At 45.3% G+C, this 24,389-nt stretch overlaps 2 protein-coding genes across 4 annotated transcripts in view; one reads left to right on the top strand and one right to left on the bottom strand.

Annotated features, from left to right (window-relative positions):
* Positions 1 to 24,389, top strand: part of pi4kab (phosphatidylinositol 4-kinase, catalytic, alpha b) — a 45,090-nt gene that overhangs the window by 11,203 nt on the left and 9,498 nt on the right. Inside the window, exons 20-43 of one of the 2 annotated variants that reach the window (XM_088618185.1) lie at positions 7,044 to 7,152; positions 7,783 to 7,919; positions 8,272 to 8,405; positions 8,920 to 9,002; positions 9,116 to 9,186; positions 9,800 to 9,924; positions 10,139 to 10,220; positions 10,558 to 10,641; positions 11,255 to 11,344; positions 11,698 to 11,817; positions 13,510 to 13,524; positions 15,046 to 15,138; positions 15,392 to 15,548; positions 16,089 to 16,216; positions 17,500 to 17,658; positions 17,973 to 18,124; positions 18,581 to 18,688; positions 18,856 to 18,983; positions 21,031 to 21,189; positions 21,406 to 21,485; positions 21,626 to 21,825; positions 22,359 to 22,449; positions 23,338 to 23,505; positions 24,287 to 24,340. In XM_088618185.1, coding sequence (XP_088474311.1) covers positions 7,044 to 7,152; positions 7,783 to 7,919; positions 8,272 to 8,405; positions 8,920 to 9,002; positions 9,116 to 9,186; positions 9,800 to 9,924; positions 10,139 to 10,220; positions 10,558 to 10,641; positions 11,255 to 11,344; positions 11,698 to 11,817; positions 13,510 to 13,524; positions 15,046 to 15,138; positions 15,392 to 15,548; positions 16,089 to 16,216; positions 17,500 to 17,658; positions 17,973 to 18,124; positions 18,581 to 18,688; positions 18,856 to 18,983; positions 21,031 to 21,189; positions 21,406 to 21,485; positions 21,626 to 21,825; positions 22,359 to 22,449; positions 23,338 to 23,505; positions 24,287 to 24,340 — 2,727 coding nt within the window. The remainder of the gene's footprint in view (positions 1 to 7,043; positions 7,153 to 7,782; positions 7,920 to 8,271; positions 8,406 to 8,919; positions 9,003 to 9,115; positions 9,187 to 9,799; positions 9,925 to 10,138; positions 10,221 to 10,557; positions 10,642 to 11,254; positions 11,345 to 11,697; positions 11,818 to 13,509; positions 13,525 to 15,045; positions 15,139 to 15,391; positions 15,549 to 16,088; positions 16,217 to 17,499; positions 17,659 to 17,972; positions 18,125 to 18,580; positions 18,689 to 18,855; positions 18,984 to 21,030; positions 21,190 to 21,405; positions 21,486 to 21,625; positions 21,826 to 22,358; positions 22,450 to 23,337; positions 23,506 to 24,286; positions 24,341 to 24,389) is intronic. The other variant, XM_088618186.1, reaches the window with a different exon arrangement.
* Positions 921 to 6,040, bottom strand: serpind1 (serpin peptidase inhibitor, clade D (heparin cofactor), member 1). 2 transcript variants are annotated; one of them, XM_088618124.1, is made up of 5 exons: positions 5,939 to 6,040; positions 4,547 to 5,478; positions 3,971 to 4,244; positions 3,037 to 3,181; positions 921 to 2,227 (listed from the first exon to the last, which is right to left on the bottom strand). In XM_088618124.1, the coding sequence occupies exons 2-5, from the start codon at positions 5,463 to 5,465 to the stop codon at positions 2,036 to 2,038; spliced, it is 1,530 nt and encodes a 509-aa protein (XP_088474250.1). In that variant the 5' UTR covers positions 5,466 to 5,478; positions 5,939 to 6,040; the 3' UTR covers positions 921 to 2,035. The 2 variants fall into 2 exon arrangements, with proteins under 2 accessions (XP_088474250.1, XP_088474251.1); XM_088618125.1 differs by having other exon boundaries at positions 4,547 to 5,481; positions 5,939 to 5,999.

Genomic DNA, 24,389 nt, shown 5'->3' with positions numbered 1-24,389 from the left:
CAACCTTAGTTTTTCCCAGGAGGTCTCCCATCCAGGTACTGACCAGGCTCACACCTGCTTAGCTTCAGTGGGTTGCCAGTTGTGAGTTGCAGGGTGATATGGCTGCTGGCTAAAGAAACTCGCATCAACATCACCAAACAACAGTGTTTGCTAGTCTGTCCTAAACCAGTTGCTTCTGCTGGCTCCGGCTGAAATCACATGGGTCTGCAGATGGACAGGGGGTGGAGTGAGGTTTTTTTAAACAAGCTATTGGAAGGAATAAGCAGTCCTTTTATGTGTGGGTCCTAAAAACAGAGCACTAATCAGAATGACCTCATTATTTGCAGGAAGCTGTGGACATTCCTTATAAGGTCTTCCTTGTTTAAAGCAATTAATCAATATTTATTGATTGAGGCCCTACCCCTTAGTTTTTTAGTTACTCTTGGTACCGACCATTTGAATCTATCCTTTAGTAACTCTTATTCTGCTCTGTTCAGGCTTCTTAACATCATTAAAGTACAGTGAGGTTCAGTGGAGCTTGAGCAGGGTGTGGATTGAAGGCATTTCTAGAAATCTTAGCGAGGCTATTCTCTTGCTAAACTGCTGACATTTCAGCTGTTGACGTTCAGTTATTTGGTGAAGTTCTTGTTTTCTTCTATTTAATTCATTGTAATGAATCACCTGAAAGAGCACAGACAATTCAGACAAGTCTCCATTCCAGTTAATGTTTCACCTGTGAAACAAATATTTACACAGCTTGCAAAACAAGATGTTGACTTGCAGTTCTGCTGATGTATACTGTAGCTGTCCTGTCATTGACCCTAATTCCAGAAAACTGTTCTTTTAAGTCTGTCCACATTATTTTCTATCTCAAAAGACATTTAAATTTGAATACATTGCTTAGCCTTACTGAATTATTAATTGTGTGAGTCACAGAAGGATCATTTTATGTAATATCTTTAATGGGGCAGTTTTCAGACATTGGCATCGTACTTCACAATTTGTACAGCGCATACTTGAACAAAACAGAGAGCTGTCAGGATAATCACAAGCTGTTTGCCACTAGCAAAACAAGAGAAATGAATTTGGACTGGGGAAATGAGCTGCTGGAAATAATGCTTTTGTAGAAGGAGAATTGTCTAAATGGTATTAAGAACCGAAAATTGTATTGGTAAAATGAAATTAATTTTTAAGGACACTAATTAATCCAGATGCTTCATCGATGTATTCAGAAATGGATTTCCAATTAAAATGTGTCAAACTGCTCTAGGCAACAGGAAATAAGCCTGTAGCACTCTATCCTTATTGATGATCTGATGCTTGCTGCTCTGTGCCGCTGTGTGATGACTCTTATGTGTTGCAGAGCTGGCACTGTGATAGCCATCCTTGGATGCTGTTATCCAACTCTTTGAACAGCATTGCCTAAATTATTAACCTTATTCAGAAATGCTGACTAACTGCGCAGTAATGTATGCAGAATTGAAGCTACCCAGCCATTGTTCTTGAAATCAATACCTTGACTTCTGTCAAGAAACTACTGGATGACCTCCTGAGATTAAATTGCTGCTAGCATTCAAATGTGTTAGATGGCCCAAATTTCCCCCTCTTGTTGGTAACCTTTTTTATATTTCTTAATATTTGCTCCCATACAAAGGGATTTTTTTAAAGGAATTCAAACTGTTTAGAAACCTCTTAGTATGAAAATGAATTGTAGGAGTATCCTACGGAAAACTGCATTTTTTTTTTAAAGATTTGCAATTAGAGCCAATGTTTTTATTGTAAACCTCCATTTATCTGATTTTGTTATCATAACCCTGTTCCACATGGGAAAGATTCTGTCACAAAGTGAGAAAACGAAAGCACAATACTGAATCGGCTAACATACCATTTATATTTAATGTTTTAGTACCAACGTTTCTTGGTCTTATCAGCCACTAGGCTGCTGTAATTTATTTTGCCATCAGTAGCTTAAGATGGAGACGATATAAGCTGGCAACGTTTCTTATTCTGTCTTCTTGTGTGAAGGCAAACCACAGCTCCCTGGGGCCCTTGGGTTTTAGTTGTTGTTGGGGTTGACGACGCGGCCCATGAAGAGCAGGCAGCTGGTGCGGTGCTCGTAGATGAGGAAGAGGAAGGGCCGGTCCACGATGAAGCGGATCTGGGCCGACAGGGGCATGAAGCCCACTGTGGTCACGGCAGCCGCCTCCGTGCCTTCCTCGTTCACCGTGATCGTAGCCTGGTGCTTGAACTGCGGGGGAGGAAGCAGAGGAGAGAAGCTTTGCATGCAGGGCTGTGGACCAGACTGATGCTCCACTGGTTCCTGCTTTTTTGTCGAGTGTTGAGAGGCAGGGGAAAATTTTTGATTGTAGGATTGGTGCTGCAAACTCTTGATGATGATAACTCCTTACATTTATATAGAGCTCTTCTAGACTCCCCTCCCTCACCACCAGTGTGCAGCGCCACCTGGGTGATGTGACAGCAGCCATAGTGCACCAGTCTGCTCCCCACACACCAGCTCTCAGTGGGGAGGAGAGCGGAGTGATGGAGCCAGTTCACAGATGGGGGATTATTAGGAGGCCATGATTGGTAAAGGCCAGGGGGAAATTTGGCCAGGACACCGGGGTTAAACCTCTACTCATTTCAAGAAATACCCTGGGATTTTTAATGACTACATAGAGTCAGGATCTCGCTTTTATTTGTCGTCTGTAGGACTGCGCCCTTTTATAGTTTTGTGTCCCCATCACTAAAATGGGGCATAAGGACCCACATGGACCGCAGGGTGAGCACCCCCTGCTGGCCCTACTAACACCTCTTCCAGCAGCAACCTTAGCTTTCCCAGGAGGTCTCCCATCCAGGTAATGGCCAGGCTCATATCTGCTGAGCTTCAGTGGGCTGCAGTTGCAGGGTGATATGTCTGTTATGCCTACACGTTCCTATTTCAAAAAGAGTGCAGCAATACCGGCCTACTCCTGGAGTCATGAACCATTCTGGGTGTGAATATAGCTCAGTGGCAGGGTGATATAGCTGCTGGTAGTGTTGATCGTGCATTTACTATACCATATCAATGGCTATTTTCTCATCTGTCATGCCAGAGAAGTCTGCGGTCACGTTAAACAGGTCCGTAAGCCCCATCTCCTTCAGGTGTCCAATCAAGTTGTAGTTCCTTTCCAGCTTGAATTTGGGGAAGACAACTTCTCGGGTTCTGCATGAAGAACAGGTCAGAGTGTGTGTCTTGGTCAACGTTAATTTCTCTTTCTTTGGTTAATTACAGCAGTATGTAGGGCGGTTCCTTCATTATCGAGCCTTTATGGTTAAAATTTGGGTTCTAAAAACAGAGGACTAATTTGATGGGTAATTCATGGCAGGTAAGAGCATAGTCACTGAGATGGAATCTCTCTGCAGACACCAGTGGCATGCACTGTGCAGTTCAGAAGTACCTTTGGCTGAGTTTGTGGACAGGCTGTTCTGCTGTTTGCTTACAAAGTGCATTTGCTGAAGAATTCTTTGCACTTGTATTGAACACCCCACATTTCCTCTGCTAACTGCCACCACGCGGTTTTACAATGCTGTCTTGTTTTAAAGCAAATACATGGAATCAGTAATTTGTGACAAAAATATGGATGATAATTATTAGCATCCCCATCAGGTCTTGGAAGCAAATGCCCATAATCCTGTCTTTATATTGCTTAAACTGCCCAGAAAATTGGCGAAGCAGCAATGTTTGTATTCCCTTTTTTTTATCAGTTCCACCAAAACCTAGTTGATAGCTGGAATTTAAAACATTGTGCAGGTGCAGTACCCTTTGACCTGATTTATTATTTATAGCATAGGTCTGGTTTTTGCACAGAGGCCAAATTTATGGGAATGTTGCCCAGGAACATTTCATTTCTTTTGGAGACTTGAGCTGACAGGTCCTTGTTGCAAAGATGCGTCAGGTATTTGAGATGCAAGTATAAGCTGAAAGCAGTAAGATGGCAAGGAGCAGACTTGCCTGTTGGTCATGCTGTTGATCCATCTGTTGACCACAGCTGGCGAGATCTGTGTCTCCAGGTTCCTCATCCCGGACAGCTTCCTGGGGATGGCCACCAGCATGCTTATGTTGCCCACGTAGGACATCTGCAAGATGTCGCAGTCCAGCTCGTGGTCAGCAGCAGCCAGGAAGTTCCCCTTGGTCTGCATCATGGGCACGCGGACAGTTTCCCTCTCGCTCAGGCGGAAACTGCGATAGCTGGTCTGCTTTGCTGGGAATTTGTTTTCCCACGTCCCTGTCCGAAAAGAATGACATTTGTTCACTAAGATGTTCCGTTTTTACACATCAAACGAGTCCCTCCGGAGGTGCAGAAGAAACACGCATGAGATGTAGAATAATGCTAAATTGATTAAGAAAACAAGACGTTAATTAGATACAAAAGTAGTACAATGTTATGTTTCAAACCAGGTAAATATCTTTATAATAATAGTACATTTAAAGTTTATAGTGTATTGTATCTTATGAAATGGCTGATTAATTCAGCTCCTCCAGACTTTACGCAGAAGAGTGTCACGCTGCACGTGATTAATATCTCACCTTTGAAGTACAGATAATTGAGAAGCATCAGCACCGTGTCGGGGTTGACGTTTTTCAGCCCCTCTTTAATGAGGCCTTTGGTCAGCTTTGAAATGCGCTGATTCGCCTTGAGGAGGAACGCCGGGTCCCTGAAGTCCACCGACTGGGGCTCGGCGAAGTAGTACTCCTTCACGGTGGCCCGGAAGGCGTCCGTGATGCTGCGGCCCCTCTCCACGTACAGGTCGTTGACGGACCGCAGGGTGTAGCCGAAGTTGCGCCTGAAGAGGCGGTGGGTGAGCTTCCGGAAGAGCTTGTGCACGGTGCTGTCCTCGTACTTAGAGCTGGCGTTGACGAGGTCCTGGAAGCACAGCACGGAGAAGAGCTGCTCGTGGGTGTGCTGCTTGGTTCCCAGGTCTATCATGCCCATGGCGATGGAGACGCCAGCGGGCGCGAACAGGATGTTGTCCGTCTGGTTGGCGGCATTCCTCAGGCTCCTGTAGAGGCTGAAGCCGAAGTCGGCGTTGGCGGTGCTGAGCCTCTGGATTCGGGTCTGTCCGTGGAAGAGGCGGTATAGGTTGGCTCTCCTCACCTGGGGGTCAGTGGGCTCGGTGACGACGTCCCCGCCGGGAGCCGGGGTGTCGATTTCGTCGATGGCGTCGTAGTCGGTGTCGTCCAGCCCCAGCAGCTTGTCGAAATCGATGTAGTCCTCCTCCTCGAAGCCCCCGTCGAACGGGAGGTCGTTCGTCACCGTGTTCTCTTTGTGGAAGTCGGTCGGGATCTTCTCCACGTCCCCGGCCCCGCCCGGCTGGGAGCCCCGAGGCCCCACCGACGGCGGGGGGCTGTGATCGGTCTGGCTGAAGTGAAGGCTCAGATCCTTTACCCCAGCGTGGGAGGCAGGTGGGAACAGACATGCCACGGCTGCGATGGTTAGGAACCACATCCTGGAAGGAAAGCTGCTTTCAGCACACAGAGAAAATGTTATTCGTTGAGCTCCACGTGTAAGAAATCCTATTGTTTTAAGACTTTAAGAGTCATTTTTAATATCTATGATGTTATCGATTATTTGCATGGATCACACAGAAAGTGTTTTGATTAATACACAGTTACTAACAATGTACACTAATACACAGTATTAATGCAGTTACACAGTAGTGTAATTGATTAAAGAGAATTTAATGAATTCCACTATGTTACAGTAATAGATTTTAAACACATGCCTACAGGGTTACAGGTTTTTTTCTAACATTCGACTTCTTAAGGATACATTGTGGAAGAATCTGTTTGAATTGCCTCATTTAACGTGCCATAGTCTGGAATCATCATTGCACTGTGATTGTGGTTATTTCTTCTCAGTTTTTCTGGAGCTGGGAGCAGTACATTTCCTGGCATGCAGAGAAAATTAAGCTGACTTACCTGTGCCGTGTGCTGCTGTGATGTGCCTCTTAGGGAGTTTTCAGGGCCGAGCTGTTTTCTTTAACGGTGAACTTTGATGCCTGTTTCCCAAAGTAAACACAGTCTAGTTCAATCACTGACAAACTGGCATGTCAGTCAAACATTTAACTCTTGATTTGACTCCTGATTGATCTTGTGAAATATCTTTTCCGTGACAAGTTTTTCTCTCTGGACATTTTTTTCGATAGATTGTACAAAGAAGCCCCTTTTTACCTTTACCGAATTGTGAGTTACATCTCATGGAAGTATGGATGTTTGGAGCACAGCCGTTCACCTGTGTCGTAAAGGAGCATTTAACCCTTTCGTTTCTGCTTTGGGTGCATAACATGTCAAGGAGCAACCAAACCTTCCATCTCTCTGCAAATCCTGATTGATAATTCAGTCAAAATGAGACCCTTGATCAGATACTGTATCAAATCAATGTACAATAAAAGTGTCAAAATGCTGCTTGTTAAACCACAGTTATTGCCAGCAGTATTTTGGCTTACTATTGAATGTTCTAAGGTTGTATGTTAGTGACTTATACTGTTACACATGGAGTAATGTTTTCACCCTTGTCCCCAGACCCGACTTGTCACTTAAACCAACAACAACAACAACAACATCACAGCATCAGTAAGGTCCCAACATGAGAATAGGAGGCCCCCTTTATTCCCATGTAGTGGGTGCATGGAACAAGCCATCCAGCTGTACTGTTGAAGACGATCTCCTAGCTTTCATCACGAAATGGATGAGCTTAGCTACTGTTAGCTACTAACTGCCAAAGGGGATGAAGGAGCCAAATTTAGGAACATTCTTATGTTCTTAGTGAGAAGAGGTTATTCAGGACATCAAACTCTAGGTGTTCTGGGAACAAATCCCTTGACGTCTCCCTGTTAGGAGAACATGCAAACTCCACACTGATAGGGGTCCCAAGCTGTACTCGATCCCTGTACCATGGAGCTGTAAGACAGTAGTCTAACTGTGTTTCCTTGTGAGTGCATCGTGGTGCCCTGAGTGCTTCATTTTTGGATGCACTGTAGGGCGGCAGGTCTAACCCCCCTTGTGCCTTCTTGTGTTTCTCCAGCTGACAAGACGGCTGCCGCCCATTAAGGAGGCCAAGCCGAGACTGCAGAAGCTCTTCAGGGATTTCTGGCTGTACTCTGTGGTGATGGGGTTTGCTGTGGAGGGCTCAGGTATGTGTTCAAGAGGTCATCGAGTGGACTCTTGTCTTATCCCCTTGTTTGACTGCAGTGATCAACAAGGTTGCTTCAGCGAGTGTAACAGCATTTAAAATTCTTCAAGGCCAAAAAGCAGAAGTACTGAATTTTATTTGGATAATGCACAAATTTACACAGGTTCTGATATGCTTCTTACCAATTTAATCAGGTAAGCCACACTGAAGTGGGCAACACCCTCCCTCACAGGAGAGTAGTATTGCTCAGTGTTGCTTGAGGAGCAGCACTGTGGGGCCGGGTTCAGGGTCCTGCGCCTGTATCTGGAAGGCTGTGGGTTCAAATCCCAGGTGAGATACTGCTGTTGTAACCTTTGAGGGAGGTCCTTTGCCCAAATAATTTAAATAAAGTAACTCAGGTGTATAAGTGGGTGCAAATGTCAGTCACTTTGGATAAAAACGTCAGTAAAATGAAATAATGTAATTCTCGGCTTTACCCGTGACGGCATGATGCTTGCATAGAGAATGAGCCCAGGGCACCAGTTACAGACGCTCGCCTCTTCTTCTGCCTGGCGCTTGGCCTCTCGTGAGGAGGTTTTGCTGTGTGGTTTGCGGTCTTCCCGGCGTGACGCTTTGCTCTCCCCCCCCGCAGGCCTGTGGCCCGAGGAGTGGTACGAGGGCGTGTGCGAAATCGCCTCCAAGTCCCCCCTGCTCACCTTCCCCAGCGGGGAGCCCCTGCGCTCCGAGCTGCAGTACAACTCGGCCCTCAAGAACGACACCGTCACTCCCGTAAGCCTCCGGCACGCGGCTCCTCGGGGGAAAAAGGGGCTTTGATTATGAAAGGTTACAGTCATGTTCCTCAGAAGCAACTTAGTTTTTCTGCAGTCCCTCTCAGCCTTGTGTAAGGTGCTTCTTTTTTCTGTTTCTTTCTACGCACTTAATATTGAAGGAGGGCAATAATAATAAGAAGAATTAATTATTACTATTATATGAGTGAAAGGTAATCACTTGCACTTCATCTGTATGGTATCCAGCCAGAACTCTGCAAGTCTTGACTATGAGCGTAGTTGCAGCGATCTTGGATGGGAGGGGGGCTATCTTTTTTCTAGAAGTGCCTGTGCTCAGAGTTGTCTTTTCCCAGGCTGAGCTGAATGACCTGAGAAGCACCATTATAAACCTACTGGACCCCCCCCCTGAAGTGGCTGCCCTCATCAACAAGCTGGACTTCGCCATGTCGACTTACCTGCTGTCGGTGTACAGGCTGGAGTACATGAGGTATTTCAGCCCCGTTGTCAGCGTTCACCTATGTTCCTTCAGCTGCGGCTAAAAATGGCTGGGCTTCATTCAGGTCTGGGCGTACCTTCTGTGTGGAGTTTGCATGTTTTTCCTGTGTGTGGGGGGGTTGCTGCCCTCTTCCAAAGGCATACGGGTTAAGTTAATTAGTGTCTCTAAATTGTCCCCGTGTGTGCGCACCCTGCACTGCTTGTAGGATTAAATTGCTTTCTGATGATGGATGGAGTCCTGATTTTTTAAAAAATCAGATTGATTTTTGTGAAACTTACATAGTAGTAATTCTCATGGGCAGTACTGGAGATCATGACTCAATTTAAATGCATCCTGACTGGGTGCCAGTAATCTTGTGATCTGTTTGAATAATGTTTTGCAAATCAGGCCCATGAAAGCATTTGTTTCTAAAATAACTTCACTATGTTATGGGTTGTGGAACTCTCCACTCATTTAATGGAAAAACCCAGTTTAGCAAAAGAAGCTTTCACACTCTCTTGCCCAGGGTCCTGCGGTCCATGGATCCGGATCGTTTCCAGGTGATGTTCCGATATTTCGAGGACAAAGCCATACAGAAAGACAAGTCAGGTAGGTGAATACAGGACAGTGGCAATAATGCTTTGTTATTCACAGCCTGCATCTCGTTTTTATTTTTTGCAAAGTCGGATCCATTTCTAATCGGAATCATTTGCAATTGCCAGGGATGATGCAGTGTGTGATAGCAGTTGGCGACAAGGTCTTTGAGGTTTTCCTCCAGATGATGGCTGAAAAGGTACTGCACGTTAATCTTGAAACGTTGTGGACACATGATTGTGCCCTGTTACAAAACATTATCACTTTGTTGTTGGTGGTGCTATTGCTTTCTCATTGGGGAATAAAGTGTATAACTGCGGTCAACACGCACTAGAAAAATACTGCTACCCCAAGAATCAGCTGAGAGAGGAATAACTAGATATATTCCAGGGCTTTAAGGGAATGTCCTGCACTGACAGACTGATGGTGCTAAAACCTTTTAATCTTATATAGAGAAATCACAAGGACACCAGATCCAAGCATTCTCAAAGGCACAAAGTGAACTCTTTTAGATTTCTTCAATCTGAATATATCAGGATTTGCCAGGAAATTTGTCACTGTCAGGATTTACAGTAAAATAAAAACTGCAAAGGAACAAGTAAAGGTTTATTCCATGCTGAAAAGAGAAGAAAAGAAACGCAACGTTTGAAGGCTGAACAATTGTTTAATTTCTTCTCTCTAAACACGAAATAAACGTTAACTTGTTCCTTTGCAGCCTACGCATGCTGACGCAGCTCCCTTCTCAAAATGAAAACCAGACTTGCTTTCCAGAAACTGCCGTCTGTAACTGCTCTGTCGCTCATTCTCTTCAGCCCAAGACGAAGGAGCACGAGGAGGAGCTGGAGAGGCACGCTCAGTTCCTGTTGGTCAATTTCAACCACACCCACAAGAGGATCCGCAGGGTGGCAGACAAGTACCTCTCGGGCCTGGCAGAGACGTGAGTGTGGCACTGCCGGCGCCGTCCCTGTCTGCAGAAGCGACCGCAGGACCGCCACACACCCACCACTTGTTTCAGAAACCTTTTCTCTCTCCTCACCCACTGGGGATCTGTAGTCTCTAAACATGATAAGAATCCTGTCTTATATTGGATATGTACCCTCTACACGCCTCGCCGCGTTGACTGAGATGTGTGTCTCCTTTCCTCTCCTCAGGTTCCCTCACCTGCTGTGGAGTGGCAGAGTTTTAAAAACCATGCTGGACATATTGCAGACTCTCTCCCTGTCCCTCAGCGCTGTACGAATTGAATTCTGTGACCCATCTCCAAGCAAGCAGAATAGGATTTTTAAATTGTTCCTAGTCTTTTTTTTTTTTCTAAAACAGGCAAAGCATATAAATCAGATTGTGAGCTTTCATATAATTGAGTAGAAAAAAACAGGTTCAATGAAGAATATTAAAGTATTCAAATAGATGTATTAACTATGTAAGTATTTGATTTGTGCAGTGTATTGGAGAATTTGCTTTAAATGTAACTCCTAAAGAATTCTCTTTGACATGTATTTGCACGTGTTTGTGTGTTACTCTCAATACCAGACTAACTCTTTCAGGCCATGCGTGTTGTTTGTGTTCCTAGGACATACACAAGGACCCGCCATACTATGACATTCCAGACACACCATACAGAATCACCGTTCCAGACACATATGAAGCCAGAGAGGTGGGTTCAGCTTTGCTGTCGCTACTGCTTGGTATTGCTGTGTCTTTGTGAAACTCCTCTGATATCACAGGATCCTGGGCTTTTTGCTGCTCCTCTGCGATCCATCCTTCATGGGATCCCATCCTGTCCTCTTCGCCACTCCTCTGCGGTCCCTCCCTCACAGGATCCTGTCCTGTTCGCTGCTCCTCAGGGATCCCTCTCTCATGGGATCCTGTCCTGTTCGCTGCTCTTCTGCGATACCTCTCTCATGGGATCCTGTCCTGTCCTGTTCGCTGCTCCTCTGCGATCCCTCTCTCACGGGGTCCTGTACTGTCCTGTCCTGTTCGCTGCTCCTCTACGATCCCTCTCTCACGGGATCCTGTCCTGTCCTCTTTGCTGCTCCACTGCAATCCCTCTCTCACGGTATCCTGTCCTGTTCACTGCTCCTCTGGGATCCCTCTCTCACAGGTTCCCTTCCTTTGGCAGTCTTGGAGGGATGGAGGAACCAGTGATTTGGTGGTTCTGTCAGAGCTTTTGCTTTTTCTGCTTTTTCCATAGATTCAGTCACTTGAGCTCTAGAACAGTTGGAACAATTCTAGGTTTTACAACTTCTGTTTTCATGGTTCTCGTTTAGAGTATCGTGAAAGATTTTGCTGCTCGGTGTGGGGAGATTCTGAAAGAGGCAATGAAATGGGCGCCCTCTGTCACTAAGTCACACCTTCAGGTACGTGCAGGACTGAAAACTAAGCCTTGATACTTATATTGCTGGGGCTAGGGTTAGACTGGCGAAAAGTGTGTAAAGTTGTTATGTCTGTATGCATGTCTTTTTATTTTGTTTCACGTTTGTTTGCATGTTGCATTGGTGGAAGATTGTGTATAAAAGTAACAGTTTTGCTACAATTCAAATACACTTCAGGACTCAGCTGCTTTAACAAATCATTTCATTACCTTTTTAACTTTCCTATGAATGCAGGATTCTTTGTTAGGAAAGCAAATGCCTCCCCCTTGTGGACATGCTGTAGAATTGCACTTTTATGTTGTTGAAGTTGTTTTAACATATTTGAACATTGTGTTAAGGAATATCTGAACAAACACCAGAACTGGGTCTCGGGCTTGTCCCAGCACACCGGCCTGGCCATGGCGACCGAGAGCATCCTACACTTTGCTGGCTACAACCGGCAAAGTACCACCCTGGGGGTGAGTGAGGAAGAGAGAGACCTTACTGTACATTTGCCCCTACAGTAGCCAGCTCCACTCTGAATTACCATTACCTTTTGAGATATTTTTGTGTGTGTGTGTGTGTGTGTTCGCATGCATATTTTTGCTTGTTTTCTGTTAAGTGTCCTGCACCATCTGATAGTTTGTTTTAAAATATTTAAACTGTTGTACTTAGGAGCATACATGAGTTTTTACAAAGTACTTTTTTTATGCAGATGTTTTCTGCACCCGATGAACATTGATGTGCACTGGTATTTTGCAGTGATCATAGCTGCCTTAAAAAGTTGTAAATTCCCCTAAAAAAAAGCTACTTTGACTGGAACTAGGTTATTCTGTACTAAGAATAATGCTAGTTTAAGATATGGCCCTAAACCTGTTCAGTGAATTATCAAGTGAAAAACGCTCATATCACCCTTAAAACTGCAGCTGTAACTTGCTCAGCGCTGACTGTAGGGGGCGCTTGTCCTTCGCTGACAGCTCCCAGGAGCCTGCAGGGGGCCCTGTGTTGCTGAGAGCTGAGAACGTTGCTCTTTATCCTTTATCAGATTTCCCCAAGCAGCAATTGTGCGCTGCTGCTTGGGGAAATCCAGACTCGAACCTGCAACAGGGGGCTCGGGCTAGTGCCTTTACTGGTGGAGCCACTGGGCTCGATGTTCTTACTGGTACCTGGGTCAGTCTGAGTGCTGCCCAGTGAGAGGGCTCAAGGTTCAGTTGCAGCTGCGTTTCCTATGTGCACACAACAGAGTGCATCTGGCCAGATCTCTGGGGTTGCATGCACAGCAGGGCGCAAGTCTTTCCCACGATAAAGCGTTTTGGTTCTTCCTGGGTATTTTCTTTTTTTTTTCCCCCCTCTGTGAACTGTATGCGCTGGTGAAGGGAACTGGGTATTTCAGCGTAAAACCTGGAAAATGTCAAGTTTGACTGATGGCTTCCTTACCACCTCATATCCCCAAATTTACCTGCTTACCCAACCACCTTAGATCTCACCCAGCCCACTTAGTGTGCAGTTAAATCAAAGCCAACAAGCTTTCCTGGCCTTGCTTCAACGAAAGATATTATCCTGTCCCAATCAAAAGGCTCGGAATTGTTTAAATAAGGCAAAATGTTGAAATAAAGATTCTGATAGAGACTGTAGGTGTTACAGGTAGGTATTAAATATGTTAGATACTAACAAAAAGAAATTTCTGTATTACTGGGTGCATTAATTATAAAAAATTAAGCGACATCGAAGACCTGGGTTCTATAGTTCTTTATCTTGAAATGGGAGATAAACTTGCAAGTCTAATATTGAGGAGTCGAAACATTTTACAGAAAAAAGCCACTTGCAAGATCTATTTTGGAAACGGATAAATATAGTCCATTCTGAAGTTCTCAATGAGGCTGCGCAGAACTCGGATTACAGTGAGCCTGTATGCCTACAGTGGGCAGGAATTGAACTGAACATCCTGGGGAAACAGGGTCACTGTGTCTGTCCAGGCGACAGCTGCCATGCTGCCATTTTCCCTGTGATTGCAGTGGGTTTGCATGTGTATTCATCCCTGATGCTGCTTCATGCTGTTTTGTTCCATTTCCCCATTGTTGACTGCCTTGATGATGTGACTGTGTTCCTGTCGCCTCCATGTGCATCTCGCCTGTTGCCCCTGCCCTGCCATGTGTGTACCCCTCCACCAGCCAGCTTTCCTTCAGGTTTGTCTAACCCACACCATGGCTGCCACGCGTCCTGTCATCCCCGACAACGTGCCGTGTTTAGCGGTCTTCATACACATCACCTCTGTTTTTGCTTTTCGCTGCAGCGTGTCTCAGTGGCGGGGTGTGTGAGTACTGTACACGCCAGGGGTTTCAGTCCTTGAAAGAGCCAGCCGTCCTCGCAGACATCTCTTAGTCTGCTTAGCAATAACAGAGAGAAAATAATGTCTTCTGGGATAGAAAATCAAGTGTTTTCTACATAAGGTACCTGAAATGGGCTGGTGCCTGTTGCTTTTTTCACACAACGGCTTCCTTTTGACAGGGCATCTTTACAAAATGTATACTTTGGAAGTTTAACACTGGATGTCTATCTTTGCGGACATTTCAGAAGTCAGTGGAATAGCATTGGAAAGACATTTCCATAGCTTTGATTTGAGTGAACTGGAAAGCTACTTCAGGTTTGATAGTTATTTCATTTGCTGTTTATAGTATTTTTCAGTGTTTGATGAGCAGATTACAGATTACAACAGATTGGGCCCTAGTTAACTAGTTAACTTCCTTAAGTCATCCACTGACTTGTTTAACCTTTGTGGATGCATCCAAAGGTTATTCTGGCACATCAGAACAAGAAAGTGTTACAACAGTTTGCGGTGACCTTGTCTTATTATAATAATAATAATAATAAAAAACTTTATTTTATATAGTGCCTTTAAAGGTGGCTTCTCAAAGCGCTTTACAGGATGACAATAACAATAAATAAGAAGAGTATAACAATAAACAGGGAGAATACACAAGATAAGACTCAACTACAATATATATACAGAGGAGAATGTGGATGGTGGTACTAAGAAAAGCAGAGGGGTGAAGAATAGAACCAGTTAAGTAAAGGCTTTTCTGAAGAAGAGGGTTTTGAGTCTGGATTTGAAGGAGTTTAGAGCAGGTGACTCTCTGATATCCTCGGAGAGAGAGTTCCAGAGCTTGGGGGCATAACAGGAGAAGGTCCTGTCTTATATTTGATTCATTGAGGCTAACCCTGAAAAGTGCATGAAGCTTGAAAGGTATCCAGTTTAGTCAGGAGCTTTTATTGTGAGATATAACATTGTACATTATGGCAAGCATGGATAGCAAAGTACTGTTTCAGTAAGTCATTCTAGCATCACTCTTGCCCCATACCTGGGTATGAACTGATCTTAGAATTATCCATCAAAGATTGAAAAAACAGTCTAGAGGCCATGTGCTGGCACAGTGGGGTACTGTCTGGAGCGCCTAGTGGTAGTCTGAGGCTAGGTCTGTGCATTATCCAGGTAAGTAATAGAGACCAGGAAGGCTTCATCAGTTATTTTAGTTTTGAACTGTTCAGCAGCTTTTAAAAAATATGCAAATATCTGTGGAAGAATCAAACATTTTTTGCTAAATCTTCAGGGTTCAAAAACACTCCACAGAGGATCTGTGTTCATCACGTCATGGGACTGCATCTGCATTACTGAACTAAGGATCTTCTTTTTTTGGCTCATCCTGCAGACGACCCAGTTAACGGAAAGGCCGGCCTGCGTCAAGAAAGATTATTCCAACTTCATGGCATCCCTGAACCTTCGGAATCGCTACGCCGGAGAGGTAAAAGAAGTGGCTCCCCTTCCAGAGCATTATAGAAGCGTCAGAATTGTGCTGCCCTCCCACCTCCAGATTTAAACATTTATACTTAAGCAACGTGCTTGAAGCAAGTCAGATCTTAACGTTCGCAGCAGTTGTTTCTCTCAGGCTTGCGCCTGTAGGAGAGCTCTCGGGTCGGTGTGGGGCTGTTTCAGGTTCGGGAAGCTGTGCGGAGCTTTCACTCCGTCTGCCTCACTCGGTCACTCTCTGGGCGCAGGTCTCGGGGATGATCCAGTTCTCCGAAGCCACACACAGCACCTCTGATCTCAACAAGCTGGTGATCAAGCAGATGAGCGACGCCCTGGTTGCCGCCCAGCCCGAAGCGTACACTCAGGCCATGTTCAAGCTGACCGCCCTGCTCATCAGCTCGAAAGGTACTGGACTGGCGGGGCATTGGCGGGAGGTGGATGTTACATCATACTGTGATGCATTGTGGGAAGCCGAACAACATTATCCTCGGACTGAAAAAGGCAATCAAAACCTCTCGGATGCTTTTGTACAGTATGCGCAGTTGTTTCTCTGGGTTATTCAATGGTGCAGTCCAGAGTAAAACAAATAGATTGCATGACCTGACCGGTATTACCCATACTCAGTTTAAAATCGGTCTGATATTTCAGTTCTTTTGTTTTACACATTTTATTTTGCTGGTGTTTTTATCTGCGGTGAGTTACAAGGGGACCCACTGATGCACGACGGACACAAGCTGGGTGTTTTGCTAGAGCAATGTGGGTGAAGCACCATGCACAGCACTGTCTCTGCTGGGGCGTGACCTCCCACCTCTTCGGTCTCGAGTTCAGCTCCCTGGCCGCTGCTCCGCCTTTGAGTTTGCAGTGGGTTTTCCCGTCTCGGCGACTGCGTGCGCCGCGGGCGCAGGTCCTGATCTCTTCCCGCCGTCCCGCTTGTCTCTCCCGCAGACTGCGACCCCCAGCTCCTGCACCACCTGTGCTGGGCCCCTCTCAAGATGTTCACGGAGCACGGCATGGAGGCCGCCATCGCCTGCTGGGAGTGGTTCCTGGCGGCGCGGAACAGCGTGGAGGTCCCGGTACGGCTGCGTCGAGGACGCTCCTGAACACGCTACGGCTCGGGTTTTTGTTCTTAAGAAAAACAATTTCTTAAAAAGTAGTTACCATCTTAATAATTATTGATAATAACTTAAATGTTATATAGAGCTTTTCTGGAAACTCCAATCAAAGCCCTTTACAGGTACAAGGGACACCGGTGTGTAGCCCCCACCTGGAAGATGCGCTAGTCCGCTCCCCACACACCAGCTCTCAGTGGGGAGGAGAGCAGAGTGATGGAGCCAGTTCAGAGAGGGGGGTTATTAGGAGGCCATGATTGGTAAAGGCCAGGGGGAAATTCGGCCAGGACACTGGGGTAACAGCCCTACTCTTTAAAGAAACGACTGCAGAGAGTCAGGACCTTGCTTTAATGTGTCATCTGAAGGACGGCACCTTTTTTATTGAGATAAGATCACTTTATTGGCCACAATTTCTTGTATTAGGAATTTGTCTTTTCACAGACCCCAACTTGCTTTCCAAGAGACACACAGACAGGGAGAGAAGCTTGCGGTCAGAGCGCAGGGTCAGCCGTTTATATGGCGCCCCTGGAGCAGTTGGGGTTAAGGGCCTTGCTCAGGGGCCCAATGGAGTAGGATTCCTCTACCTGCCGCGGGATATGAACCAGTAACCTTCCAGCAACAGGCACAGATCCTTAGCCTCAGAGCCAGCTCCCTGTATTGAATTGTAGGAAAGCTACCTTTAGTCCAAAAACTCAAAGTTTTTTAATTGCTGTACAAAAATAAATGTTTGTTTGGCACTTTTTTTTTTCATTGACGTACGGTAAAAAGAGCTTTGTAGAGTGTGGAGCTTCAATCTGATTGAGTTTTACTTTTTCTAATGGCACAAAATTGCACCTGGCTCTTTGGGATATCTCTAGAGTCCACCTGCAGTTTCTTATTTTTTCACTCAAGTCTGCATCTGTGCATCTGGCCTGCTGGAACTGCAATGCTCATAGCCCATTTCTGCTGGCAGGACTTTCAAAGCCTGACATCCATTAATGCTTTTCCTGTGACAATCAGCTTTTGTCTTCAGTGCCCAAGTAAATGGCTGCATATCCATCTGTAGAGCACAAGGTCACCTGGTCTCATCTCAAATGGGAGGGATAAGTCAGCCTCATAATAATTTCTTCCAGATTAAAGATTGATGTGTTTGTAACCAATCAGTTTAATTTGGTGTAGAACAGGCAGACACCTAGTATGCTTTACTAGGGCACCTTACCTGGTTGATGTAGCTGTTTTTATTGATGGTGCGGTCTTTCTGGCGCTAGTTCATGCGAGAGATGGCGGGGGCGTGGCACATGACGGTGGAGCTGAAGATGGGCCTGTTCTCCGAGATGCAGAAGGAGGCCGACCCGCTGGCCGCATCCGAGGAGAGCCAGCCCATTCCCCGCCCCCCCGAGGTCACGCCACATTACATCTGGATCGAGGTGCGCGTGCAAGGTCTTCTGGGATAAAAACCTTGGCATGATGTGTTTCATGCTTGCGTCAGTAAAACACTTCTTGGCAACAATACTTAAAAGTTAAAAAAGCTTAAGTAAAAAAAAAATAGGTTTCATGCTTAATAGCTGATCCGTTGCATGTTGTTGAATGTCTCTTTAGGCTTTAGTGGATTATAGTTTATTTGAGATGTTTTGTATGAACTTCCCCTAAAGAAGTTGGATTTTGTTAGGTATGAAAAGGCTTTTTTAATTTTTAGCACTTTAAGGCGATTTGGTGCTGAACGCGGTTTTGCGTCCCTCAGTTTCTGGTGCAGCGGTTCGAGATCGCCAAGTACTGCAGTGCGGACCAGGTGGAGATCTTCGCCAGCCTGCTGCAGAGGTCCCTGTCTCTGAATGTCGGCGGGTCCAAGTGCTGCCTGAACCGCCACGTCGCTGCCATCGGACCCAGATTCAGGTGCCTCTGCCGCGTCTCTCTTTCACGCCAGACAACCGGCCGTTTTGCTAGTGCGAGGCAGAACCGCCTGTGGAATTGACACCAGCCAGATTGGTGGCATTTGGGGGGGGGGGGGCAAGGAAATGCCCCAAATCTCTGGAACTCTCTGCCCAAGGATATCAGAGAGTCACCTTCTCTAAACTTCCAATCCAGACTCAAACCTTCTTTAGAAGAGCCTTTACTGAACTGGTTCCATTCTTTACCCCTCTGCTTCTACTTTTTTTAGTACCCCCATCCATGGTCTCCTCTTGTGCATTGTAATTGTGTTTTATCTTGTGTATTCTTTTTATTTATTGTTGTTGTCATTCTGTAAAGCGCTATGAGAAGCCACCTTTAAAGGCGCTATATAAAATAGTTTATTATTATAATCTCTTTAGTCGTTTAAACCCTCTGGCTGACTTCCTCATCCCTCCTCAGGCTGCTGACCCTTGGCCTCGCGCTGCTTCACGCCGACGTCGTCACCAACGCCACCATCCGCAACGTGCTGCGAGAGAAGATCTACTCCACCGTCTTCGATTACTTCAGGTAAAGCGCGGAGAGAGGAAGGAGGCGATATTCGTTCGGCGTGCAGGTGCCCAGGCGGAGCTGGCCCCTGGTTTCTGTAGCTCTCACACTTGCGTTCCTGCAGTGCCAGATGTTTTAAGCCCTGGGTTTCATCTGGGTTTTTTTGTCTCCTCCTTGTGTCCCTGCAGCATCGCTCCGAAGTTCCCCACCCAGGGGGAGAAGCGCCTCCGTGAGGACATAAGTATCATGATCAAGTTCTACGCCAGCATGCTGTCGGACAAGAAGTACCTCGCTGCCAGCCAGTTGGTGCCGCCTGGTGAGCTCCCTCAGCGCCGTGTTCCCAGCTGTGCTCCGTTCGTTCATCGGATTTTGCGCGGTGGCCGATGTCGGCGCTTTTAAGGGTCACCTTGGATCTTTTCAGAAAACAGACCTGCGCTGGTGGGTAACCGCGCGGTGAAGTCATTTGCAGAGCCTTTTGAGGCATCTTAAAAGTCACATCCAACTATTTTTAAAAATGCAACTCGCTAAGGGATTTGAGCATGTGTGCCCGGCTCGTGCGTTAATGTGGGTATTTATATCACATTCAGAGCTCTCCTCCTCTCCATAACTGAAGTCTAATGCAAGAACCTCTCAAAGACGTGAATGCATGACAGTGTGAAACACCTGAGAGGAGGCTGTTTGGCCCATGTAACTTGTTTGGATGCCAATTCACAGCCCTGGGCAGTTTATTAAGGGACCCAGAAAACCATCATGGACCCGTTCTAAATGGCTTTACTCAATATGACCAGCTCTTTTATTTTTAAAACATTTAACTGCATAGAGAACTCATCATTGATTTCAGGAAAAATGCAACCCCCATCCAACTTATTGTAACAGTCAGACCGTAGAAATTGTCAATGACTACAAGAACCTGGGACTGGTCATAGACAAAAACCTGAGTTGGGACAGATGCCGTGACGCCATTTATAAAAAAGAAAAACAGACTTTTTTTCTAAGGAAGCTACGCTATTTCAATCTAGACAGAACCATCCAAACATTTTTCTGCAAGTCTTTCATTGAAAGTGTCTTAACATAGCACACTTGCTAGTTGGGTATCATCAGTACCTTTGATTGTAATAGGCTGGACAAACAAGTCAAAATATGCAGCAAATTAATTGGGGCAAATCAAATTACCTTAAATATCCCCCACAGAGGGTGGCAAAGCAAGAAGTGTTTTGGATTAAGTCTCTACACCCTCCACCAAGAGTTCACACTTCTTCCATCTGGGAGACACCTCTGTGTCCCCAGGTGTAATACTAATAAGACACAGGAAATCGTTCATCCCCACTGCAGTACCTCTATTCAAACAATGTATCATTACAGTGTATCTTTTCTCTTATCTTGCTGTTTCACCCTTGCACTGACTTCTTGATAAACCTTTGCCTGTCATTGTGTTATGTTGGGATTGTGCTGTAAAACAAATTTCCCCAATGGGACAATAAAGCTTGAATTAATAGTTAATTGAATCATGGACTTAAATGAGACCAATAAATCTATGGCTCTTTATAATTATAATTAAGTTCTTTTATTTACATTTTCACCCCGAAGGATCCCAAAGTACTTTTTACAAGCAGAAGGAGACCACTACGTACATTTGTGTTTAAGCCATTAATCTAAATATACGAGAACTGAAATTTTTACAGTGATAGGACTGTGTCAATCTAACCTTTAAATCCACCCCCATCCTGACATTTAAGCAGCAGTTTGCTGTTATATGCTGTGCACCTTACATACCAGCTACACAGAATGACAGCTAAAACATCACTCCCACTACAGTCACTCTGCTCCTGATGCGCCTGGCTGCATCTGTAGGTCTTAGTGCAACAGCCACAGTTGCAGGAATCTGACTTCTAAATACCAGTGTCGGGAAGAATAGTCAGATTTTTGTCTGGGAAGAGATCTGTCCCTTTCCTAATGCAAATCTTAAAATAGTTCTTTCTCTCTTTCCTCATTTCCGCTACTTTAATCTCTCCAATTTAACATTCTGCTTGCAGTAGTGGGGTACAGTGAGTGGGCTGCTTGCTGGTTGCCCATTCATGGCTGAATGTAAGGTATGATTGGTAATGCCCATTTATGAGGCTTGTTTAGGCTTTTGAGATGTTGCTTAATTACGTGAGACTGGATTGTGTCCTCATAACAGACTGAATCTGTTTAGGTAATGTGTTTTTCTAACCAGATCTATACCTGAGAGCAGGCCTTGGGTCTCGCCATGTGTTTAGCTCCCTGCTTAAGAAGCAGGTTTCAGGTGGTCCCCTTTGCCCCAGGGGTCCACTTGGTGCTCCATTCCCAAGGCTGTTGACTCGAGCTCCCCCTTCTGCCCACAGACAATCAGGACCCCTCTGTGAACAGCCTGTCCGTGATGACGGTCACGGATTCCAGGAACAATCTCGACGTTGCTGTCGGCTCCCGGCAGCAGACCACGCAGGGCTGGATCAACACGTACCCGCTGTCCAGCGGCATGTCCACCATCTCCAAGAAATCAGGTTGAGTGTCCACAGACCACTGCAGATCTGTATGAGTCATGTAATGGCACTGTGCACGCTGTCACTCAGGCTTATCCACAAAACCATTAACCAACACCTGTTCTGATGAATAATTCCACTGTGAATGGATTCCACAATTCCGTCTTTGATAACCTGTGAAGATCAGATATGTTCTTGACATCCTAGGTAGTTGCATAACTTGTTTTTTTATTATAGGACTGTCCAAGAAAAGCAATAGGGGAACTCAGCTGCACAAGTACTACATGAAGCGCCGGACATTACTCCTGGCTTTACTGGTAAGACTGACGGTGCCCCTATTGTACTTCTGTCATGTAGACAAGTACAGCAGCCTGCTGTTCCTGCCTCTTTGCTTTGCCCCTGGCTCAGGGGGTTTGATTTGTGCTGGAGAGGAAACATTGCAACCTGTGTCTTCCAGGCCAGTGAGATAGAGCGGCTCACCACGTGGTACAACCCCCTGTCCACCCAAGAGCTGGCCATCTCCACAGAGCAGTCAGTGGAGACCAGCATCGCCAACTGGAGGTCCAAGTACATCAGCCTGAGTGAGAAGCAGTGGAAGGACAACGTCAACCTGGCTTGGAGCATCTCGCCTTACCTGGCACTGCAGCTGCCCGCCAGGTAACACAGCACTAGGGCCCCAGCTGATGTACTGTTTCCAAACACCTGTTTGTGTACCTGGAAATTTCCTATCCATCCATTTTCTGAGCACGGCATGTGATTCAGGAGCCTATCCAGGCAAGCAGGCAGGGTATAAACTGAACAGGACACACACGGACACGCCAGGACCCATTTTACCTGGATATTCTATTTCTATAGACTGGATATTCTACAACTTGTCAGTTGTGCACATTGATCCACAAGCTTTCAGTGGTAAAAATTGGTGATCATTACAAAGTGTCATCTAAAGGGCTTTGGTGTTCATGGCCTTCTGTTTTGAACAAGGCAAGGGATTCGTGTCTGAAATCTAGTCTAACATAACCGCAAACTGGTTGTTCTCTTTTTAGAAACGGTCCCTTTCAGGAAAAGTGTCTTTATTATCCTGCTCCCTAGTGTTAAATCTCTTTTGCTTGCTAAGTGAAGGAAGGCTAGCCTGTTGTTAAGATGTTGTGATTGGCGCTCTGATGCTGAAATGTCGTGGTTTTTGTTTGCAGGTTTAAGAACGCCGAAGCTATAGTGACTGAAGTGACCCGTCTGGTCCGCCTGGACCCTGGAGCGGTCAGCGATGTCCCAGAAGCTGTGAAGGTGAGATGGACCATAAATCACCACTTAGAGAGGTCAAGAGTCAGCTGGTCACATTCAGCTCACCTTTCTTGACTCTATTCAGTTATCTGAAACACGCATATTGCTGGCTCTTCCTTACAGTATTTTCCTGAATAAACATGGTGTGACATGGTTATTTTTCCTTGTATTAAAGAGATGTATAGCTCTGGGTAGTCGCTGTTTCTTAAGTGCAGATTTGCCCCTTTTTTGCATGTTTAGGACAGTGACATTAAGTCTGTTTTCCATCATGTAATGAAAGAGTTTGTTTTCTCTGTTTGCGTCCCTGAGGAAAGTTGCTTACGGTTATTTGATCATTGCGACAATATCTGTATCGACAGAAAAGCTCTTGGCTCCACTTTATTTGTTTACTGGGGAAAAACAGAACTTGTTCCCAGTGCACAGTTTAGTCGTCTCTGTGTGCAAACAGGAGATCTACAAGCCAATTACCTTAATTGCTTGTGTTCTTTTACACACTGACAACTCCCAGAGCAGTTCAATGAGTCAGCAGCTTGAAGGATGGGACTTTAACTTCTTTGGACTAGCACAGCTTTCCGGTGTTGTACAGTTAAGTTATTGAGCTCAGAACAACAGGAAAGGCAGGAGTCTGTTAGAGACATAAGCTTTCAATCTCTTTTAAGGGGCGTTGTGGTAATCTGATATTACATGCATGAGGCGTCTGCTAAAGTTCTTTGTCTGCAAGAAAAACTGCTGCCACTGTGTTGAGCTTCTTGAAAAGGTGCTTTGCTTGAAAATTGTAGGATCAAGCCTTTATACATTATAGCCCAGTTCATACTGTGCAGTAAATCTAGACAAGATCATTCACACAATAAAATAGTGAAAGGCTTAATATTTGTGGTTTTCTTTTTGCAGTACCTGGTGACCTGGCACACAATAGATGCCGATTCCCCTGAGCTGAGCCACATTCTGTGCTGGGCACCCACTGATCCCCCCACTGGCCTGTCCTACTTCTCCAGCATGTACCCTCCACACCCGCTGACGGCGCAGTACGGAGTCAAAGTGCTCCGCTCATTCCCACCTGTAGGTGGCAGCATTTCACTGTAGTCAAAGTTCACCTGTGGTGTGTAGCGAAATGTGATAACATAAGACAGATCACAAACCAGAGGAGACCACTATGTAGCCCATTTGGTAAATGTTAATTCATCCTAGGATCTCATCTAGCTGTTTCTTTAAAGAAGCCAGCGTATGGGCTGGGTAGTTTGTTCCACACTCTTACAACCCTCTGGGTAAAGACGTGTCTCCTGTATTCAGCTTCTAGTGCACTTCCAGGTAGTTTCCTCTTCACTTTAACTGCACGTAGACGTTTAGATGCAATTTGTTTAGTGCAAATTTGCTGTTACCTACGCTTATTCCAGAAGAAATCACAACTGAAACGTTAAACATTGTAAGTCACAGTGCAGGCAACTTATTGTGTAGATTCTGTGTATAAGGAAGCCACTCTTGGTTTATTTCACAGCTTTCGTGGAGATTTTTGGCTCCCAGAATATTTAGTCAACAATTTTGAGACCCTCACACACTTCACAATTATTTTTATTTTTGAGGTAAAAAAGGGTTCTAGTCGTGATTTAAATTAATTAGAAATTGTTATAAGTGGTTCATTTAGTCATGTCTCACTGTGGTTCACTGTTACTAATTGTTAGTAATTAGGACTTTTAGTCTAATTAGTCTGTTCTTAATTAATCCCTGGGTGTAATGATTATAAAAAGGCAGAGGATAGTTGCAGTCTTTAAGACAATGGATGTTTTGAACTTTGTTTACTCATTATTTGAGAAATTGTATTAACAAATTCTTTTTTTGACAGGATGCTATTTTATTCTACATTCCCCAAATTGTCCAATCTCTCCGGTATGACAAGGTGAAAAATCTACATTTTACAATGATTTGTGTTTAGTCTGATTCATTCA

Source organism: Lepisosteus platostomus, chromosome 24 (assembly GCF_059453375.1).
Source record: "Lepisosteus platostomus isolate fLepPlt1 chromosome 24, fLepPlt1.hap1, whole genome shotgun sequence".
Taxonomy (NCBI): domain Eukaryota; kingdom Metazoa; phylum Chordata; class Actinopteri; order Semionotiformes; family Lepisosteidae; genus Lepisosteus; species Lepisosteus platostomus.
This window is presented reverse-complemented; position numbering and strand designations above follow the sequence as displayed.

What these genes read in the sequence shown, in the direction of transcription:
- serpind1 (XM_088618124.1), bottom strand. Translation starts at nt 5,465, where the DNA reads ATGTGGTTCCTAACCATCGCAGCCGTGGCATGTCTGTTCCCACCTGCC. An exon ending in CAATTATCTGTACTTCAAAG is followed by an intron (nt 4,245 to 4,546) that starts GTGAGATATTAA and finishes CTTTTCGGACAG; the next exon opens with GGACGTGGGAAAACAAATTC. An exon ending in AGAAAATAGCCATTGATATG is followed by an intron (nt 2,228 to 3,036) that starts GTATAGTAAATG and finishes CCTCCCCCGCAG; the next exon opens with TTCAAGCACCAGGCTACGAT.